Below are 21,768 nucleotides of genomic sequence, written 5' to 3' on the forward strand. Positions count from 1 at the left end.
AACTGGAGATGGTTAAGCAGAAGATCCACATTGATTTGAGATTGCATATATTTGAAATCAACTCAGGGATATCTTAGAGTAGATTTTGCTTTGGGCTTTATACCTTGGGCCTTGAAGATGATGCAAATGCACCAGTTATACTTAGGTTAGTTGACGAGTTCAACTAAACTGATTTTATTAGTAACTGGATAAATTATCCTCCCCCCACAGGAAAAACTGTGATGGGTAAATCTGCAGCTTTACAGCTAAGACCACATTTTCTACATCACACTTTTTTTTTTTTATTCCTAGCTTCAATTCAGGTGAGCTGGTGTCTGCACAGACTTGAGAAGCTCTGCTTTGTCTGAGACGTGTCTTTGTCCCACTTTTATAAGATCTCTCTGTTCTGCCTCAAGACAAGTGTGTGCACACACAACACACCCTTTCAGCCTAAGAACAAGTGCTCATGTGTTCAAGCAGGATGAAGATCTTCAAAAGCTAAGCACAGCTGCAGGTTATACCACCTAATGAGCAGGTAGTGCCTCCAGCATAGCTTGTTAACAATAGCTGCCTCTAAAACCAACACGAGTTAAGTTTTTGATGAATTACTCCTTTTATACCAGTCGAAACAGGATAAGCTGTCGCTCAACAGTCAGGTATCATTTAAAATTTAACAGACCAATTATGATCTAAACTAAATTTTACTGTAAACGTGATTAGACATGCCTCGGAAGATCCGATGTAACTTTAGTGGTTTCTTAATAAAGGTTACAATTATAGATTTAATTCATAGTTTACTCAAGGGGTCAAAGCATAAACTATATGTTGAAAGCAAGATCAGCTCAGGTTTCTCATGCTGCTTTGGACATGTGAATTTTTTAAGCTCTGTTGCATCATCTAGCTGTTATTGACGTTTTTCACAGAAGCTGTTTTAACATAAATTAGCAGGCAAACACAGGTGTTACTAATTACAATAATATCTGTTTATGCACAGAGCGTTCATTAATGTGTTTAGCAACACCTGTGTTTACCTGGTATTTGTCAAAACAGCTTCTGTGGAAAACGTCAATAACGGGTAGATTATGCAGAACAGAACTTATAAAATTCACATGTGCATTTACAGAAGATACTTGCTAATCACCTGAACTACATCAATAAAGCAGCCATTAAAACAAAGATTTCCTTTCAGATCAAGAGCAATGACTCCGAACACTTAGGCCATTTATTACTCCACTCCTAAGAGATAACGAGACATAAACAATGTGTGCATATAAAGAAGAAATAATCACTAGAACACCTTTGCATTCACTCATTCCAAATGTAGCATGTCAGATAATTGTTTTGATGCTAAATTCTGCAGTTACACCCAACAACCTTTGCTACACCTTTTAAGCCAGGGTGTAAGGACTATCCAAACGAAAGACGCTAACATTGATTTCATTTTGTATTTTAAGATCAAAGTCAAACCAGTTTAAATCATGTCAAGGTCATGTTTTGACTTATCTAAAAATTTCAACTGATCTCAGAATTCTGAGTTGAACTTTTGAGACTACTTAGTAAGTCAAAATTTAGATATCAACTCTAAATTTCTCATTATTATATCAACATTTTTAGATAGGCAACTTGGAATTTTGAGTTATTATATAAGAATATTTAGATATTAGCCCCCCAAAAAACAAACGCCAAGCAAAATCAGTATCAGTAACAAGCTTTCATACAACTTCAGCCTAGGTTAAAAACAAAGGACTTCCTTCAGACTTAAAGCAGTGATTCAGTTTGGCAGCTAGGGTTGCCAACCGTCCCTTAAAATACGGAATCGTCCCGTATTTCGAAACAAAAGTACACGTCCCGTATTGAGCTAATAAGGGACGCACTTTGTCCCGTAATACAGTGAGAATCAAAAGTAGTCTATAAATGTTAATGGAATTAACGCTTTGTTTGAAAACATAATTCCCAGCCCCTCTCCTGCTTTGTGACCAATGAGCTGACAGCACACTTATGACAATTCGAGTATGACAATTCAGATTACCGCTCATCTCATTGGTCGAGGAAAGGTCGCTTACGGAGAAAATACCGGAAGACAACAGATGACCACAACAAGAAGCATGGCCAACAGGGGAACAAACGCCGTCACTGCGGTGCAAGTCTCGGACGACAGTACACCTAAAGCTGGGCAGACACTGTGCGATTTTTTCAGTCGCGTTATTCAGCTCCTGCTCAAACTGCACGATTGACTCGCAGGGGTTAGAAGTTGGTAGGTCACGATGCAGGTCTCACACTATACCGCCCGATGCTCTGATGCGACCTGAGTGCTCACACTGTGCGTCCATAACATGAAGGTTATAACAGAAAATCTGTCGCTCTCCCTCTTTCTCTCTGTCTCTCACTCACACAGACACACCACCACCATCAACTTTGCTAAATTGCTAATGAAAAACATGATCAGGCAGCTGTGATTTAGCAGCGATGTAGATCCAACTATTTTCACGGTTGTTGTGGTCGTGATAATTTTGTGATGCCACATCGAAAAGGCTCGGATGAGCTTTTCAAAGTTCTACAAGTTGTGCCTCCATCGCTTGTGTCCAGATCACACGCTGCACAGCCGTGCTGCTCCGTCTTTTTCACGGCGTTTACGTGTTTGCGCGCGAGCAGTGTGAGCGGCTCACGAGCGATTGATGATCGGGAGCTGGTCGTGAGGTGTTAATCACTTCTCGTTACCCCACGTATACTACACGACGCACGATGAAGGCCAAAATCGGTCCGATCACTCAAAAATCGGCTCAAAATGGGCCTAAAACCGCACAGTGTAAGCCCAGCATTAGAGCAGCAATGTTTGTTCCCCTCAGAGAAAGGGAAGAATGGGAAAAGGAAAACACCTGGCTGGAAAAAGTTAATATGGGCATGTGCAGTGAATATCAGCGCTATGTGGCCAGAAGTGTGATAATATAATTTATTTTGTGTAATAAACAACTGCAAGAATAGATGATTACAACAAATAGATGACTAATACATAAAAGTAATACATAGATGAATAATGATGATGAGTTAAGATGCGTAATCATGGGAACAAGCGGGTTTACAAACAGGAGCAGCTGATTAGCATTAGAAAAGCTGAAATAATACCTCAGCTGAAGCCAATTGTACTAAATGCACTAAATGTGCACTGTTACAAGAATATTTTTCTTTCTATTGTTTTCTATTATTTTAAGTTAAGCAGGACAGAGTTCTTTTAAAGAAAGATTTACTTATATTCTCAAAAGTTAAGCATGACAGGCTTCTGTTTAAGAAAGAGACCTGTTTTACTGTGTTAATGTTGTCATTTTGAGCTAAAAATAAATGGCTAAATGATCATTTGTTTCACATGTGTTCATATCACAAAGAATACACATCTACTTAAATCAAATTCAAGTCAAAGGGTTAAAAAAAATAATTTCACACACAAAAAAAGAGCTAGAAAATTCACCACACTGGGAAGGGTGAAGACAACTGGGTCGCCCGGCCCTGGCCACGAGGTGTCCCTTATTTATTTTTCAGGGAGTTGGCAACCCTATTGGCAGCTAACGTAACATTTTCATTTCTCTCAAAATGTTACCTTACTTCTGAGTAAGTTAATTTTCTTAAATATTAGGCCTATTACCTAATTCGAAAGTTTCTGTTATTAAGTCTAAAATTTGAGATGCTAAAGAGTGAGAAGGAAAAATAGTGGCAAATGTAGCATGCTAATGCCATCAACTGAAGGTGTTAGCATGCTCACGATGCTATTCTTGGTATGAAAAGAGCCTGAAGACTTAAAGCTTAATTTTCACTATATCTTATTGGGCAGTAAACACTGCATCATTTTCGTGCTTTTCATTGCCAAGTGAGGTTGTAGCAAATAAGCTGCTAATCTAAAACATCTAGCATACTCAGCATTTACTATAACACTGCCTTTCTTGCTGTGTACTTTATTCCAGACATTATTAAAAGATCTGAGGGGTAAAGAAATTTCTAGTTTCAGTAAAGCATGAACTTCTGGTTTATTCACGCCAGTGGATAGGAGTTTCCCCTGGCTGCTGACATCCCTGACAATAGCCTCAGTGTAAAGCAAAAGCTGGCCTCTCTTGTGCCTGTTTACCACTGCTGCAGCTCTGTGAATAAATCCTTTCTTTCTCTGTGTATTAAACATGTTCAGTTGAGATGTGTCAGTGTGGCCCACTTCCCTGCTCTACTCCAGCAGCAAACAAACCTCATGTTTCTTGGCACCTGTTCCTGTTGGTTATTTAGACATATATTATTTCTCTGCTGGTCTATAAATAACATGGGCTTCTTGTATTATCCATCATTATGACATCATTTTTGAGTCTGCTCACCATTAGCTAAGTCATGAGGAAGATGTAAGAAACTAGATCATTTCTCAAAAGCGCATAAGCTGTGAACAGACAAGGAAGCTATTGTTGAAAGGATCTGGATCTTACTTAGCTTTTTCAACTCCTGTTAAAACCAGGGCTTGGAAATTGTGGTATTTGTCACCAAAACAGTTCAAAGAGCTGGTGAATTAGGGGTGATTAGCAAAAAGAGACGATAGTATTGAAATGTATTTAATATGAGAGCTAATCCATTTTAAAACGTGCATGATGACGAATTTTATATTTATTAAAAGACAAAGTCAACTTGAGTACAGTGTTTGAGCTTTAGCCACGTAACTAAAGCTTTTATGGTACACCACTGCCCCCTGGAGGATAACAGCCTGACTTCATTTTCATGCCCTAAAAATGGGCTTCTAGCTCTGAAATTAGCATATTGCTATTTGACAAGTAGACTCATTAAATTATTAAGTATGTTTTGAGGTGATGGATTTTCTGTCTTATGTTACATGTTACCAACAAGCTTGGATCATAAGATATGCTCTTTAAATCTGGTCTCTGCTTAAGATATGTAGAACGTGTACAAAACCTCAGCACTGAACAAGAAAAATACATTCATATTAGTCCTCAAAGCAGCCTTCTGGCATATCGTGCTACATTATATCTTATGCACTTGCAGAAGCACACTATGTGTCTTTTCTTTGCTGTGTCCAGGGTGGTTTTGTAGATGTAGACGGAACCGTTGTCACTGAGCTTTAATTGCTTTGTGGGTTATTGTTAATTAGATTTTAAAAAATGTAACCACCGTCTGAAATCACGTGGGGCTTTGATAGATTTCCCAGTGAATCCCTAAAGGAATTTTGCTCTCAAATATAGTCTGAATAAGATCACCATTTCTCTGAAAAAATGGTTTGACAGGGTTTTCTTACCTCTGAGTTTTAACTCTCTCTCTCCTCTATATTTAACGCACCATCTCCTTCTTCTCATTTCTGATCTGTTTCATAAGGCAGAATATTGAGAACTGAATGATGTGCAAAAGCTGTGCACGTACCCCCTGCAGTTTTGACCTTAAAATCCTTGTCCGGGAGGGCTGATGTTGATTGGCACTCAACCTCCCAACTCCTCCCCCTTTTAGCTGTACCGCAGTGCAGCTCGTGCTGGCAGGCCCCTGCAAGGTTACCGCTGCTTCACCGAGAGGGCTGACAAATGAACATAGAAGGCAAACATCTGAGTATTTCCTCCCACTAGCACTTGCCCCATCTTGCACAATTTATTAGCGAATGATGGAGCGGACCATTTACTGTGGTGCTAATCTTCCTTTATTTACTGTCTGCAGTTTTCTCATAGGGAAATGAAAGCTTAGGGAATACATAGCAGACTGTGGTCATTTGTCATTCTGTAATGCAAAGCTATAGTGAGTCATATAAATATTGTATGAGCTGTAATATTCTGATATGTTCTTAAATAAATGAGGGAGACAACGAGTAGTAGATTTGATATATTTCTGGTGACAACTCAAACTAGTTTTCTTTTCTTTTTGTACATAACAGTTTAAAAGTGGCCCAAACAATCTTATAAACTAATACTGGAAAATCAAAACTATGTCAGTGTGTGTTGTAATATATCTACCAAGCTACATGCACAATTTCTAACACAGCATAATGTAGAAACTACTATAGAACAATCTGCAAAGCAAATTCAAGGCATTTCTTTGTGACCAGTTTCTGACCGTACTCTAAAACACATTCATAAGAAGTTGGTCTCTCATTTTAGCTCTAAAATAACCACATATCAGCTCCATAAATTGGTATCAGAATTCTTTATGATGTACACCTTGCTAGTACCAGGTTGGAACCCCTTTTGCCTTCAGAGATGCCCGTGCAGGACAGCATGTGCAAATTGTAGCCTCAGTTTCCTATTCTTAGGTGACGGATGCGGCCTCCTGGTGCAGGTCGAAGCAGTCTATCCGTTCTCCTCAGACATCAACAAGGCATTTTCACATAGAGAACAGGTTAACAATCATTTGAGCCACGGTAATGAGTCTTTGAGCGCATTCTGTATTCTTTAATGTACAGCTTCATTTGGTTTGTCTTAAAAAAAGAACTTCTTCATTTTAAAGATTTCATTTGTCTTACAACATCGACTATTATAAACTGACAAGCTGCCGTTATAGAAAGGAGGGGGAAAAAACCCATACAATATAAACAGAAAGAAATACTTCAAATTTCAATAGGTGTCTTATGATTAGTGTAATTTCTGCTATAAAAAACATTCTACATTCATCTGTCATTTTTATCATAAGGCACTATAACAATGATATGCTACACAAGGATTATTAACAACTAAAAGGTGCTTTAAAGGTCACAAAAAGTGTGGTACAGTTCTTCATGAATCAGCAGGTTTACCTCTTTTTAAATAAAACATCTCATTCATTTTGTGGTATCAGAAACATAAATTTGAGAACATGAATCCAACTAATGCAAACATTAGGGCAAATAGCTGGAGAGAGATTTCCAAATATATAACAAACAACCAAAAAAAGTCTATCCTTTTTAAAAAAAAGAGTTTCAGTGTTGTTTCCAATGTTTGGTTGTAGCATGACAAAAAACCCCAACAAAACAAAAACAACAGCAATAAAAAAAAAAAACCAAACAGTCGCTACATACAGATGAGATGAGATTTATGAATCCACGGCTGAGTTTCATCAGGGGCTCAAAGCTCTTTTTGTCCTTGCATTGACGAAATCGTATTTCTTGAACCCCCGCTGTTGAAAAAGTGTAGGTTAGCGTGCTGTATTTCAGACGTTCAAAAAACATAATGTATGTCTTCTCGCTGCACCGAACTAAAAACTTAAATATCAAAAAGTTATTTAACGAACTGAATGATGCAAATGTGCAGTTTAGTGCTGTGGAATACTACAAATTTTGATATCGATCTGATACTAATAAATATAGGGGCAGTATTGCCGATATCAATACAGACAGCGATACTTTTAATCTATAATGGTGGCTTATATAAGAGAGAGCAGTGCGGCATGAGTTATGAGATGAGTCATGACCAATTTGCCAATTCTGAACACACTAAAAATACTACATGTTTTACTTTTCTCAATAATTAGTTAATAGAAACATTTCAGCGTGTTCAAGCTAGTGCATGTCTGACCTATATTTTTCACTTGGCTACGTACTTAACATAGAAACAAAGTATCAGTCCTGTCATGCTAGTATTGATCTGATACCAATATCAGCTTTGGTATCGATACTATGGATATTTAGATCAATCCTCTGAAAGACACAGCTGAATAATGTAACATGCAGCAATGTATCAATAACTAGCAGCTCAGTTCTTTGTTTAACTTAAACAACTTAAAGAGGAAAAGAAGCCATTTCAACCCTCTAAGCCTAAAACACATTTTTTAAGTGCTGAGACAGCAACTTAAAGTGCTCATAATGAAGTGTAAAGACATGAAGAAAATCATGTGCAACATGATATGATAGGATGCGATGTGTGCAGGAACTCACTTTCTTGAGGGTCTCATGGACTTCATTGTTTTTCCATATTACGTGCAGCAGAAGGCACGCTGCCTTTTGCATACGACTGGGTCTGTAACGAGGAGAAGGAAAAGGTAAAAATAATACATGCTGTTTTTCTGAACCGTGAGTACTTTTACTTTTTATGCTTATGGTGAACTTTGGATTGACTCAAAGTGAAGCAATCCTCATAGATTCCTTTGCTAAAATTACACAATTTATATATTATATTATTGAATTATATTTTGGCCTCTGTACTTAACTTCCACCTTCATAACAACTAACCTTCACAACCATGCCTGTTTGGATTTTGTCAAGACTCTAAAATAAATCGAGGGGCAGCATTAATTGCTTCCTGTCTTCTTGGCATCACTTCAGACAAAATTGAATGTGCTTGTTGTGTGTGTGCCCCTTTTCCACGCTTTTTAAAAACTTCCAGTTGCATGAATTCTGGGCTTTACCTTTTCCCGCTAGTACGATTCTAGCATTTGTTAGTATGTTAATTAGGCATGTGGAATGTGGCATGCACCCATACAACCTACGAAAGCAGTTCCCTCATAACTTTGCGCTAGCCTGTTCATAACTTTGCATGGCTATAGCATTTATTCACATCAGTTTTTTAATTATTCACTTTTATCTGAAGTACCGAGACTCTGAAGAAGTTACTTTATGTTATTGCTACTTAAAGGAACTAAATACAATGGATTAGGTAAATAATGACATAAAAATAAACTAAACAAAATAATGGCACATATATCATTATCTTGCATTGAACATACAACTTCTCATGTCTTGTATCTGAGTGGTTTAGTAATGTAACTAACCCTTTGTCTGTCTTGCTGATGTTGATGATCTTTGGGATGCCGCGGTTTTCGATTATTGCGTCGGCATTCTTCGCATCACTCAGGCACAGGTAAGTCAGGATTTCACATAAAGAAATCGTCACCTCACTAGTCTGGTTGACGTCGGTGCTGTCAAAGGGCAGCATTTTCACCATCTCTGACAACACCTGGTTTGCTTTAGGAGTAAAACAAGTCATGTAAAAGAGCCGTTCAAAAGTGCGGTTTGTGGTCGTGGTGGAACGATAATGGGAAAAGCTTAGAGGAGACATCAAAAGTTACCAATGGCAGGACGAAGTTGATCGTAGCGTGAGATGTTTTTGATTAGAGATACAGCAGGTATCTTTAGATTACTACTTTCACCGTTTAAAATTTCCTTAATCTTCTCAAGACCATTTTCCCGCTGAACAATGATAACGGCGATGCCTCTGTTTATCTGCAGACCACAGAAAAAACATTTTAAATATGTCTTACATGTATGACTTTAAAATACATATACATGTAAATATAAATGTGCTAAACAATACTAATGCATAATGATCAGGTGGCCAAAACAAAAGCTGTTAAATCTGTTAAGCTGTCAAACAGTATTCCAGATTAATCTACCCTTCATTTGACTCATACATACATCTAATAAAGTGCCAGAGATACAGTAGACACACTTGCCTCTTTTCTGCTTACACATCGAACCTATAATTAGATTAAGAGCTGAAGTCCTTCCCATCTTACCTCGTGTTTTCCAGCTGTGATGTTCTGCAGAGCACCAATGGCAGCCTCCTTGATGGTGTCATTTGTACTGCAGGCCATCAGTGATATGTACATCCGCACAGTGATCGTGTCCCACAGCCACTCTATGCCATGGGGGTTGGGGTTGGGCTCGGGCTCCAGCAGGGGGTGCTGATGCACTGCATACTGAGAAGAAGGAGTTTACGAGACAGACTCCAGGTATGTGGGTCCAGTCGGTTCAAATTTACAACAAGAGGTGGCTAACCGTGTTAGCAATTGATTTTATTCAGTATGGACATCTAAAGACTGGTGGTGCATCCATTTTTCCACATTTTCATATTGGAAGTTTAACTTCCTGGCAACAGTTTTAGTGCAAAAGACATACTTATACAGCTTTAGGAAACCAAATCCACGCATCCAGATTTCATTCTTGTAGAGGCAGAATAACAATCACTGTTAGAGCATCATATTGAAGCCCATAGTTTTCAAAAACTATGCAGTCAGTAGTTACAACTTCTCATTACAGCAAATACCTAACCAACCAGTCACATGGCAGCAACCCTGTATATTTAGGCATATAGACATAGTTTAAATGATGTGCTGAAGTTCAAATTGAGCTTAGGAATGAAAAAGATAGATGATTTAAATGTCTTTGAATGAGCACAGTTGTAGCTGCCAAACTGGGCTGGTCTGACTACTTCAGCAATTACTGATCTTCTAGGATTTTCCCACACAACCATGGTTTACAGAGAATGGACCAAAATAGAAAAACAATATCCAGTGAGCGGCAGTTCTCGAGGCTAAAATGCCTTGTTGAGCCAGGACTTGTTGATCTCAGAGGAGAATGGACAGACTGCTTCCAGCTGATGGAAAGGCAAAAGTAATTTTTTTTTGTAAATTTTAAATAACCGCTCATTACAGCTTAGGGTGCAGAAGAGCATCTCTGAAAACGCAGCATGTTGAATCTGTTGGCTGCAGAAGCCCACACTCCTGTCAGATAGGAACAGGAAACTAAAACTACATTTCACATAGGCTCATTAAGATTGGACAACAAAAGCCTGGAATAATGTTGTCTGGTCTGATGAGTCTGAATTCAACTCAGATTATAGTGTAAGAAATTGGCGCAAGAAACATCTACACTCTCTTGCATAAAACGTTCAGGCTGCCGGTGGTGAATGTTTCCTGACACACCTCAGATCTCTTAGTAACAACTGAGCATTTTTTAAATGCCAACATAGACAAAAGGTTAAAGAGGCTTAGTGTTATTTAAGATAACACTAAGTGTTTCCTTAAATAAGGACCAGACACATGTTTTGATTTAGTAATTTTTTATCTGATCAGCAGCCATTAACCCAGTTATTTCCACATTAATGTAGGATTCAGAGCACATAAAAGCTGCCTGAGAGTTCAGAGGTCTTATAAAGACTTCTATAACTGTGTAACTGCTACTCATAAGCTGGACCTTGTATGGCATTTTTACTCTGACTTGTTTTGTTTTTGCTTTGTTCTGATGTTAAATGTGATTTTGTACCACTAACAGCATGTCTTCGTGGCCAGGTTTCCCTTGGAAAAGAGATGTTAATCTCAAGGGACTTCCTAACTAAATAAAGGCTCATTAAAAAATGTCAGCAAATATCAACAAGAATTTAACTGATAGCTCAGGATGTGTGTGTTTTAAGCCGCTTTAGCTTGTCTACCAGATGTAAAATTGCAATCCACCTCCTCACCACTTCCCCCTTTAATGCTGCATTTGACTTCATTAATGTCATGTCCATTGTCACTGATGACTGCTTTGTTGCTACACACATGCAACTGCACGGAGGTGTCAGACCAGAACCGTAGCATCAAATAAAATTACTGCAGATGGAAAAAACAATCATCTTTTGAGAATTGTGCTTCTGATTGTCATGCTATGTAGAGCTATGGCTAACTTACATAGATAATAGCATAACAGCAGCAACACTGGCGCACCTGGTAAAGCAGTAATGTATAATGCATGATTTGTTTGGATGTTTCTCACCACCAATATAATACAAGAGAAAGCTAAATGAGCATGTTCTAGTAAAGATGATTAAAGATGTTCTCTCACACTCGGATATTAAACCATAAGAACGTCTTTTGTGTTGTCAGGGTCCATTAATGTGTAAAGAGATTACCTCTGTGATCTTGGCACTGCGATAAGAAAAACAGCCCAAAGTCTTTGGCTGCGAATCCAAGTCTTGGCGAGACTCTGTGAGAACCTGGTCGTTTTTCTTCGGAAGCTCTGACTCAATCTGATAAGACAGGTTGTGCAGGATACAGATGCAGTTCTCCGTGCTCTTCAGAGTAGATGAAGAAAGAAAGTAAAAATTGTCTGGCAAACAATTTAATAACATATGGGGACACAACAGAAACATAGAAGGGAATTCTAAGAATTCAGGCAAAGTTTACATCTGTTTGAAAGTTGTGGAGCTGAAGTCCTTCCCAAGAGAGCATCCGGCAGTGACAGGAAGTACCGGCCATGAAGATAGAAGACAACGTTCCTTTAAACTGTGTTAAAAGTCATTGTGGTTTTGATTTGACGTGTGTATACATTCTGTCTGTGACGTATGAAGGGGCGTCGTTAATTCAAACCCTGATGCTATAAAAATCTGTGTATGCTTTGATTAAGTCGAAGATTAATTCCTGTCTGCATACAGAATGGTCTTCCCACGCGTGTATTCATTAAAATCAATTGTTTGACCAAGATCATCTGGACCTGGTTGTTTGTACTCTCCTTCCTCAATTATGTGAACCTTAACAAAGTACAAGTAAAAATCATTTGTGAACATGTAACAAAAGTGTTGTAAATCAAAGCAGTTTGCCGTGACGCAGACACAGTGAGGAAAAATGTTTTCACTTCACCTTGTCATCCATCTTACGGTTAGCTACGGTTCCCCGGATGTAGTAGATCAAAGAATCGATGAGATTGTCACAATTCCTCATTGCTTCCCTGACATATCGGCCTGCGGAACTCAGATTTCTAGAAACAAATATGTGCCAATTAGATAAGCCCATTTTAATAAAGTCAAAAGTGCTATAAAATATTTTTCTGTCATCTACACAGTTGTGCAAATTAATGGTTGCACTATTTTGGACATCTTTCCGATGCCCGTGGCAATCACAGAAAAATTATATCACAGACTAGTAAGACTAGCCTGTTCTTATGCAGCCCAACAACAGAGGGAAATAAATATGAAAATTAACATTCAGAATCCCCACAAGAGGCTCTTTGTGCAGCCATGGGGAACTCCCTTATTTCATCCACTGGGTGCTCAAAAGGCTTTAGAACATGATAAGGAGAACTCGATAACACTGGGTCAGAGAGGACTGAATGATTTCAGTTCAGCAAAGCCGGGGAAAGAGAGAACTCGATGAATAATTGAGTCTTTCACTCTTTTCATCTGGCTATAGTTGCCAGGGGAGCAGTGGCTCTTATATCTCCTGCTTTGCAAACAGAGAGATGATGTGTGTCTAAATAAGTCCAAAGCAGAAGTACGAGGCATAATCTCAGACCCCAGTAGATAAACTGTGGTTTGACATAATCACATGATAGTAAAGAAACTGTATAAAAATGGATGGTAGTTACTCTCTTGCTTATTATAATTTTAGTGACTAGGCAGTTCCAGACACTTTCACAGAGCTGCTAGATGAACCCCAGATGTTTCTTAAATCAACCATCATATGGTTCTTCTGCCCTTTGCACGCTCCTTCAAATTCTTGTACTGTTCACCTTTCTCCATCGGGGTCTCTACACATACCCCTCTAATCTACACCAATGAGAAAATTGACAATAGCATTAGTTCAGGTAGACCAGAGAGCCAAGCCTAGTGTCCTATCCTGGTAGATCAGCAGTCTACTTTGTCTGATGGATCAGCTGATACTCTTTGTTTAGGTTGCTTTTGCATCTTCAGTCATTTCCATCCCACATTGTAAACAAACAGTAAAAAACAGAAAATGTGCTGGTAATTTTCTGCTAATGCATTACCTATTTTGCTTGTTTGTTTCGCACAGAAATTAATTTTCATATATGGTGAAATGGAAAAAACACTGCATAATGGAAAAAACCACAACAACCTCTTCCAACCACCAGTTTCTGACTTAGTCACTGTCATCTTAGTTGTCACTGATACCCAGGGTCAGTGCCAAAGCTTATAGAGCAGATGGAGAAATAACTTTTATCTGAAGACATTTGGCTCAGTTTACTTTTAGATTTCATGAAGATTGAAGCCAAAAGTACATTGATACTGTTAAATGAGCACAGGTACCCTTGCACTCACATATGCTATATACAAAAGACAAATATATATATATATATATATATATATATATATATATATATATATATATATATATATATATATATATATGCAATAGCTTACTGGCAATGTGAGAGTTTAGCCAGATCCAAAAAAAAGCTGGAAAGCATTTTAAAAACACAATGTAACTATGGGCAGATCTAACAAACACAAGCCCCTGGGGTTACTAAACAATACTACACCAGGTTTTCCATTTATGCCGATCCATCTGGAGGCCCCAGATCAAATCTATGTCACACAGTACATAGACTGGTTTCGGTCATTATGCAAATGGAGGAGTTTAAATTACATCGTATATATAAGATTGGGGAAACCTGCAGTCAGCTGAGATTGAAGAAGTCACTTGGATGAGTGACAAAACGTTTCTCCCACAAAACGCTTCGTCCAGATGAACAGAATCGACTTTTGGAGGGTCACACAGTATAAATCCCTGGAGTTTGAGGATGTAGGTGATAAATTCAGAAGCAGAAGAACTTTTTGTCCTTCAGAAATTAAATGCTATGATCCCAAACAATATCTTCTGATCTGCTGAAATCTTCGACCTCTTCTGTTTATAATCAGCAGATTAAGTGACACCTACAGTAGTTTTTGGTTTATCCCAATGAAAAACATCCCAGCAAGTACAGTTTTTTCGCAGCTAACAAAAGAGAACCTACCGCAGGCAGCCGGTGGCATTGATGAAAGTTTCATCATCCACTAGCAGTTCATCTTTCGGATTCTCGCCTTCAAAAATGCCAGAACTGGGAACAAGAACGGAGCGGCTGAGAGTGGATAAGGCATGATGTGGAAAAGCCTCCTTCAACATGTCATGAGAGGAGAGGTTCCACAAAAGACCTGTGGGAGAGATTGAGATTTAGTTTTTTGCAAGGAGATAAATCACAAAAATATAAATAAGCTAGTGCTGCATTGCATATATGAGTCTCAGAGCATGATTTCATATGTATCAAAGGCAATGTTTATTTAAAGCGAGCAAAACCAGTTTTGACGAGAGCTTGAAATTTGCAAACCTAATCAGATTAAAATTAGGACATGTAGTGTGTTTAAACACAAACTAACCCGTAAGATGCCGCCTGGTCTCCTTATCGCGGCTGCTATTCAGTACAGTAGGAATCAAAGACAAGCCTGCGTTTTCCTTAACATTAAGCTTATTTCTATCGTTCTCATAAACAGCATTACGCAGCGCCCCGGCAGTGGCACGCTGCACTTCTTCGCTGTCATTGTTAAGTAGAAACATGAGCTTCTCAATCCCGTTCACATGGCAAATCTGGAGAAAATAGAGAAAGCAAGAATGGACCAACGATTGACGAATTCATGTATCAGGATTTATAATCGCTCTGCATCCATAACACATAAAATACCTGTGATTAAACATACCTTGCCTCTAGCAATGGCATTCTTGAAACATTGATTTTGTATGAAACTGGTTGCACAGATCAGTTTTTCCTCTTCATTCTGGGTCAAAAGCTGCACAGCCTTCTCCATTGTCATCCTCGGAGACTTGCTTACTGACATCCTGTGTGAAAATCCACAAATGTTTCAAAATGTAGATTATCAATACAGGATCATATTGAAATAATGAATGTACAGAACAAAGGTCTTACAGTTTTGTGACATTCTGCACGTGCATCTGCTTAATGGGTAACTGCGTTGCTGCCCGCCTGCCAGCATCCGTCTCCACACTGCTGACAGAGGGCGGGTATGAGTTCACTCTAAGGGATTTATAGTGGCCCCTTTCCCTCTTCTGTTTTAGCCCGAACATGCTATCCTTAGGCTGGATAGAACTAAACACGGTGTCACCATTTCTTCTCTGCATTTTTTCTGTGAAAGTTGGTTTCACAGTACTTTGTCTGTAAGTCCACTTAGAACCATATTCTCCATTTTTCCGAAATGCAGCATTTGCAGGTACAGATTGCAATCCTAAGGTCTGTCTAAACGTCCTTTGCTGGACGTTCCCTCGTGCAGGTGTGTATGCACATCTCTGTGTGCTATGAGGTAAATCTGAAAAAACATGGTGGTGAAAGGAAGCTGACTTTGCCAAGTGAGTGCCAACTTTGGGTGAATGACTTGATACAGAGGGGGTGGGCATCCCAGAATAAGTACTGCATTTAAAGTGCCTATGAGGTTGCTCTGGGCTTGACTGAGGGGACACTTCCAGCCTCCTGGATGGTTTGCGGTCATGGTCGCCAGAGAAGGAGTGACTGGAGAAGGACGATCTATTTACCTGTGAGAAGGAAAAACAAAAACAGCTTTAATGCACTGGCCTGGTTACCCTGCTCTTTCACTGTATGGGACTTTGTACTTCCATTTATATACTTGGATGTCATTATAGTCAGAAATACACAGCACAGCAACTACTTGTGCAAAAGGTCATTATGATGTCTTGGTAACCCCACCCCAATGCTTTATCACTGTGCACGAGTGAACAGAACAAACTTCAGCACAAAGAAATACTGATGCGGTTTAAAATATATGACTTATTCCTTTAATGCGTTATTGTCAGAAACAGCTCCATATGTTGTCTATAAAGAGAAACATTATAGTTCACAATTAAAATCTATAGTAACTGCCTATTTACGCAAGCTGCTGCTACTTGTTTTTCTTTATAATAGGTTGAGAATACAGAAGTCACTACCCATAGACTTTAAACAAGACATAAGGATGTTCATAGATTCTTGGATTCATTTATTATTTTAATTTGTTTGTTTGTTTGTTTGTTTGTTTGTTTGTTTGTTTGTTTGTTTGTTTGTTTGTTTGTTTAATTTTAGCTCAGCTTTTTAAATTGTATGAGTGACAAAGTTGGTATTTGGGGTATGGCCTCGATGACTCACAGTGTCACTCATCAGCTAGGATTTATCTCACTGAACTGGAACTCTGATGTTAGAGTCACACAAGACTCACAAACTAGTACAAGTATAATCGAGACTTTACATTCAGAGTTCAGCTAGAAACTTACAGATCTGAAACAGAAATTTTAAAATTCCTCCACAAATCATGACGTCCATCTGTGACATGACAATCAAACAATTCAACTGGTCTTCTTTTGCTAGTTTCCAAGTCTTTTTAATACCCTGAGCCATAATGCGGTTTATGTGACAAGTAATATGTTTTGATGTGCAGTTAATTAAACTAATAGTCTGTTCAGGAAGTCTGTGCTCCAGTTCTGGTGAGTAAAATGCTAATATTTTATTTGCATGACACTTAGCATTGGTGTGTAACGTAGCACTTGCTCTTGTTCAAATACACTCACTTTTGGCTCCAACAACCAAAGATGCCGATGGCTGTAACGCTTAATGCTTGTCAACAACTGGGCACGTCCATGTTTTTATACATAATCTATCCTTTTACCCTTCTTTTACTTTCTAAGGCAAAAAGAGCTTTTTATTTTTTCAGTATTAAATTGCTTTTTTTTTCCTTCAAGCATCCACGCACATAAAGTAAACACTGTTGCATAACAGATAAGATACGAAAAGAATACAATGATTTATTATTCAACAGACTTGGGTTCTGTGAGCATGCATAAAGCAGCAGCAGGATACCACAGAGAACCATTTGCCTGTATTCAAATTATGGAGTACAATATTTAAAGTGCAGTACAGTATGAGGCCACAAGTTCAAGTAGTTTGTCCTTTTATAATCATTCTGTACAGGGACGACTAAAGCAAGCATGCTGAGCTGAATGCGCTTAATATCTGTGGAGGAATCTGCATACTTCAGATCTGTATTAGCTCTAAAAAAACAGAAGCGAGATGAATATTCTAGTGATCGATTAGGATGACAAATGTCCCCAAAATGTTTGGGTGCATGTGGCGGTGCATAAGAATAAATAAAGGAGAGTCTTACCTTCGTGTTCGTTAAAAGTCCATCTGCATCATTTAAGCTCGCTGTTTCATATTTCTGTGAACAGACACCACCTGAAACAAGTCAAAGAGGTTTGGTTAGTCCGTATGATAATTCCCGCCATGCCTGTTAGTGTTCTCATATCTGGATCGTGATTCCGACTCTGGTTTCCTCAGCTTTGAAAGGACAGTGCACACTCACGGTGCACAGCAGACATCTGTGCAACCTGCAAAATAAATGGCATCTAATTTAAAAAGAAGATGGAAGAGAGATGGCAAAGCAGTGAGATTAAATGGATCGGACATTAAATGCTATCTGTTAAATAATGTTTCATGACACATTAGGCACATTTGTATTATGTATCATTGAAAAAGTCCTTGAACTCTGAGCAGGTGTAACATCTGGTTTCCAGTTGGTGACTATCACAGCAGTAGAGCATGATTCACTTATCATTATCAGTGACCACTTGTGCCCTGTGCATGGGATTATTGTGATTCTGGGAGAGAAAATTCCTAGACATATTATTACAATGCAGCAGATATGTCAGCAGTACAGTGTACATTTTAGGACATCGTCAGGTCTCAGGAAAAAAGTCGTAAGGTATCAGGAAAAAAGTCGGGTCTCAGGTCTCAGACATTGAGACCCGACGTTTTTCCTGAGAACTGAGACCTTGCATTTTTTTTGTCTGAGACCTGACAACTTTTTTCCTGAGAACTGAGACCTAACATTTTTTTGTCTGATACCTGGCGACTTTTTTTTCCCGAGAACTGAGACCTGACAACTTTTTTCCTGAGACCTGACGATGTCCTAAAATGTACACCGTACAGCAGACTTATTATAGGTTTGTATTTTCTAATTAGTTTGGTTTTTGTTTTTAATTTGGTTTAGTTCAAGTTGGGATGGATTTTCTTGTTTAGTTTAGTTTTTAATTGTTGGAAAATGTTTAGTTTTAGTTGGGTTTTTTCGTTAAGTATTATAAGGGAACATTTTAAAAGCAGTTGACTCTCAGTCTTCTAGACATTCGGAGTAATAGTAACTTTGAAATAATAATGTGAAAATTCTGAGCATATTTTAATGATGAATAAATGTGTGAATTTTACCTTCCACAATACTTAGTTAAAATGCACACACAGACACACACTTTTCATGTATTTTGAAAGTTGTTTTTTGGAGAGCTGGAATGTCAATGTGCCTGTCTCTAAATCACTTTGGATAAACTTCTGTTGTTTAAATATTTTCTAGTCTATAAATAAAATAAACAAGACAGCAGACACAAAACAGTTCAGAGATTTTCCTTTTTTTAAAAAACAAACAAACATGTAATCCATCCATCTTTTTCTTCTTATCAAATTCAGGGTTGTGGTGGTGCTCACCCTGAACCCATCACCAGGCTATCACAGGGCGCATACACAGAGACAACCATTCAGTCACATTAACGCCTGCAGCAAATTTAGAATTGCCTGTTAACCTAACATGAATGTCTTTGGACCGTGGGAACACCTAACACAGCCACAGGGAGAACACACAAACTCGAGAAGAAAGGACTCGGCCGGCCGGTGAATCCAAACCCAGGACCTTTTTGCAGTGAGTTGACAGTGCATTATAACAACGAAATATTTTAGGGAGAAGAAGTCACAAAATAAATAATGCAAATAATAAAAAGTCTTGTAATCCCCTTTAATAGCACTCTGCAATCTGTAAAGACTTGAGGGGAAGCCAGTAAAAAAATTCTTTCATTTTTATTTACAGGGTAGTGTTGACTCATGTGGTTAACCATCCGTCTAAACACACCTAACAAACCTTTTAATAGTCAGTGATGCTTCATAAATTCAACCAAACCTGTCCAGATACAGGCAATATTACTTTTAATTTTTTATAGTTGTCAAAATTGAATAGAAGACCTCTTTATTTTTGGCTACCAATACTTAATAAATAAGGTCATCAGTGGATGACATAGTAAAATTAGGTTCTGGCAGTTATCACTTTTAGGGAACTGCAGAAACCTGTTAGACAAGAGGATTAACTAGGAAGTGTGCATTCCACTTACAGAAATGTCTGTGTTTACACTAACTAGACTTCTAGTAAGCTCCCCTTAATGCAGAGCACAGCCTCAGGACAGACAAAGCAGGGTCTGGCAAAGGAAAGGGGTTTCATAGTTTACTTTAGGGGTTTCCAGCTTGGACCCTTTTGAAAGGGTAACATAGCCACCAGGGTGGGAAAGGAGGAAAAACTCTGTACTTCTATTATTATTATTCATATTAATATTGTTTGTGGTTATTATTATTCAGTAAAACAGTTGATAGTTCACTAATCTACCTGTACATGTCCCTGACATCCTAAAGTTTAAATATTAGATTTGGAAAGTGGGAGGAAGTTATTTTTGCTACCACTCTCATTCACTTCATTCATTAGTACTACTTCATTAGCTTGGCTTACAGTGCACCCGGTTTCTCCCAAATGCGTCAAAGTATGATGCTGATTCGTTTTCAAAATGAACATTACCATTTGACTGAGTCTTTTTAGACTTCCTGGACATTGTGAGCTGAACCTGCCGGTGAACCCGCTGATTCCGGTCCTCATCGGGCTGCGTTGAGGATCGCAGATAGGCCGGCAAAGCCAGGCTGGTGTCATCCAGCACAGAGGAGTCGTGCGCAGGTAACGCCGACTTAAAAAACGGATCGTCCATTGTGAACAACAAATGAGAGCAAAAGAAAGAAAAAAAAAACTCGCCAAGAGTCGAGAGGTCAGTTTTTCCTTTTAACCATATAGATAGGGATCCTGGAATAATAGTCGACGCTGCTTTGTTTCTCCCACTTTCCCTCAGCTAGGTACAGCCAGGAGGGCGGGGCTAAAGGCGCACCTGAGGTGTCAGGTGTCACCACGAGGACACGTCAGGTAACAATGTGTGAATGTAGCTGTGTGCTTTAATTATTTACTATTTATTTCCCTGCAGACTTTTTTTTTTTTTTTAAAGTTTAACGGCCGTTTTGAAATTGTGAACTAAATTACTCAACACCAATCAACATTTTTAAAGATTCAGCTAACACTACTTGGGAAAACTGATATATTTGTCCAGCAAAAGTTTTGCCTATGTACACCACCATGATGGATTTTAAATCAGTCGATCAAGATGTGATTATATGACTTTCAGCTTGAACTCAAGAATAAATGTCTGCATTAACTGTGCAGGAAGTGCAGTCATTTTCTTCAGACGTTCGGGAGTAATTCGAGAGACTCAGGTCAAGTGCGTCATATTTGACACCCTTTTGGGTGAGTTTTATATCTCTACATCATCAGTGTGATAAATTGCACTCTAAATTGCAAGGTTCAATAAACACTTGAAATAGCTGAATAAGCTACAAACACTTTTTTTAAACAAAAAATTGGATTTTCTGGCCATTATTTCATGGTTCAGACTTCACAAGGATAATTTTAAATATGGAGCTTTTTTAAATAGTTGGATGAAAATCCTTTGTCATCAATAACTGCCTGAAGTCTAGAATCGATCAGATCAGGTGACCAGGCCATAGAAGAGCATCCTACTTCTTTGCCTTGGCACAAAATTCCTCCTGCTTCTTCCATCAGCAAACACTAGTGGCCCACTTCTACTTTCATCCATGTCAGTGCCATCACACTGCTTTCACCATGTTTGACAGATAAGGTGTTATGCTATACTTTTCTCTTATTCTTTTTTTCTCCAAGATGGAAAAAATCCTGTCACCATCCACTTTTATTAGCTGAAAGCGCATAATAATCCTAATGAAGGCCATCTTCTCATGCACAGACATCTCTTTGGGTAACTTATTTAAAAAGCTTTAGAACACAAATTCGGTTTTGTACTTTTGTTAAAACTCTTGAATTAATTTTGACGTATTTTTTACTCCTCTGTGATAGTGTAGAGTCAAAAAACACAACAAAACTGTTAGTATAGTGGGGACTTTGTCAGCAGATCTGTGTGATCTGCACTGCGCTGTTGTGTTCAAAGGAAACTGCTGATGGATACGAGGAACTGGGTCCAGCAGGTATGCCCTTCCAGACAAAGGAGCCGGCGTTTGATTTTCACAAGTTGTAAATTACGACTACTAAAAAAGCTTTTACAGCCTTGACTTTGATCAGTGAGAGCTCCGTCACAATCATAAAAAGCCTGAGATTTTATTCTGTGTGAGGCTGACTCGAT

General features: G+C 38.5%; 2 protein-coding genes across 2 annotated transcripts in view; both read right to left on the reverse strand.

Moving 5' to 3' along the window:
• rassf8b (Ras association domain family member 8b) overlaps positions 1-5,339 on the reverse strand; it is a 46,688-nt gene extending 41,349 nt beyond the window's left edge. Inside the window, exon 1 of the mRNA XM_086269450.1 lies at positions 5,252-5,339. The gene's annotated coding sequence lies outside the window, so the exon portion shown is untranslated. The remainder of the gene's footprint in view (positions 1-5,251) is intronic.
• Positions 5,340-6,371: 1,032 nt separating this feature from the next.
• pkp2 (plakophilin 2) lies at positions 6,372-20,503 on the reverse strand. The gene is made up of 13 exons (XM_086269515.1): positions 20,094-20,503; positions 17,595-17,665; positions 15,356-15,975; positions 15,129-15,267; positions 14,811-15,018; positions 14,411-14,588; positions 12,301-12,418; positions 11,574-11,735; positions 9,421-9,603; positions 8,974-9,127; positions 8,677-8,869; positions 7,844-7,925; positions 6,372-7,086 (listed from the first exon to the last, which is right to left on the reverse strand). Exons 1-13 carry the CDS (start codon positions 20,275-20,277, stop codon positions 7,027-7,029), a joined length of 2,352 nt encoding a protein of 783 aa, XP_086125641.1. The 5' UTR covers positions 20,278-20,503; the 3' UTR covers positions 6,372-7,026.
• Between the last annotated feature and the right edge of the window lie 1,265 nt (positions 20,504-21,768).

The sequence above is a fragment of the Aulonocara sp. 'chitande type north' Nkhata Bay genome, linkage group LG17 (assembly GCF_057382095.1).
Source record: "Aulonocara sp. 'chitande type north' Nkhata Bay isolate Kocher_YH1m ecotype deep benthic linkage group LG17, A_spYH_male_GT1.1, whole genome shotgun sequence".
Taxonomy (NCBI): Eukaryota; Metazoa; Chordata; class Actinopteri; order Cichliformes; family Cichlidae; genus Aulonocara; species Aulonocara sp. 'chitande type north' Nkhata Bay.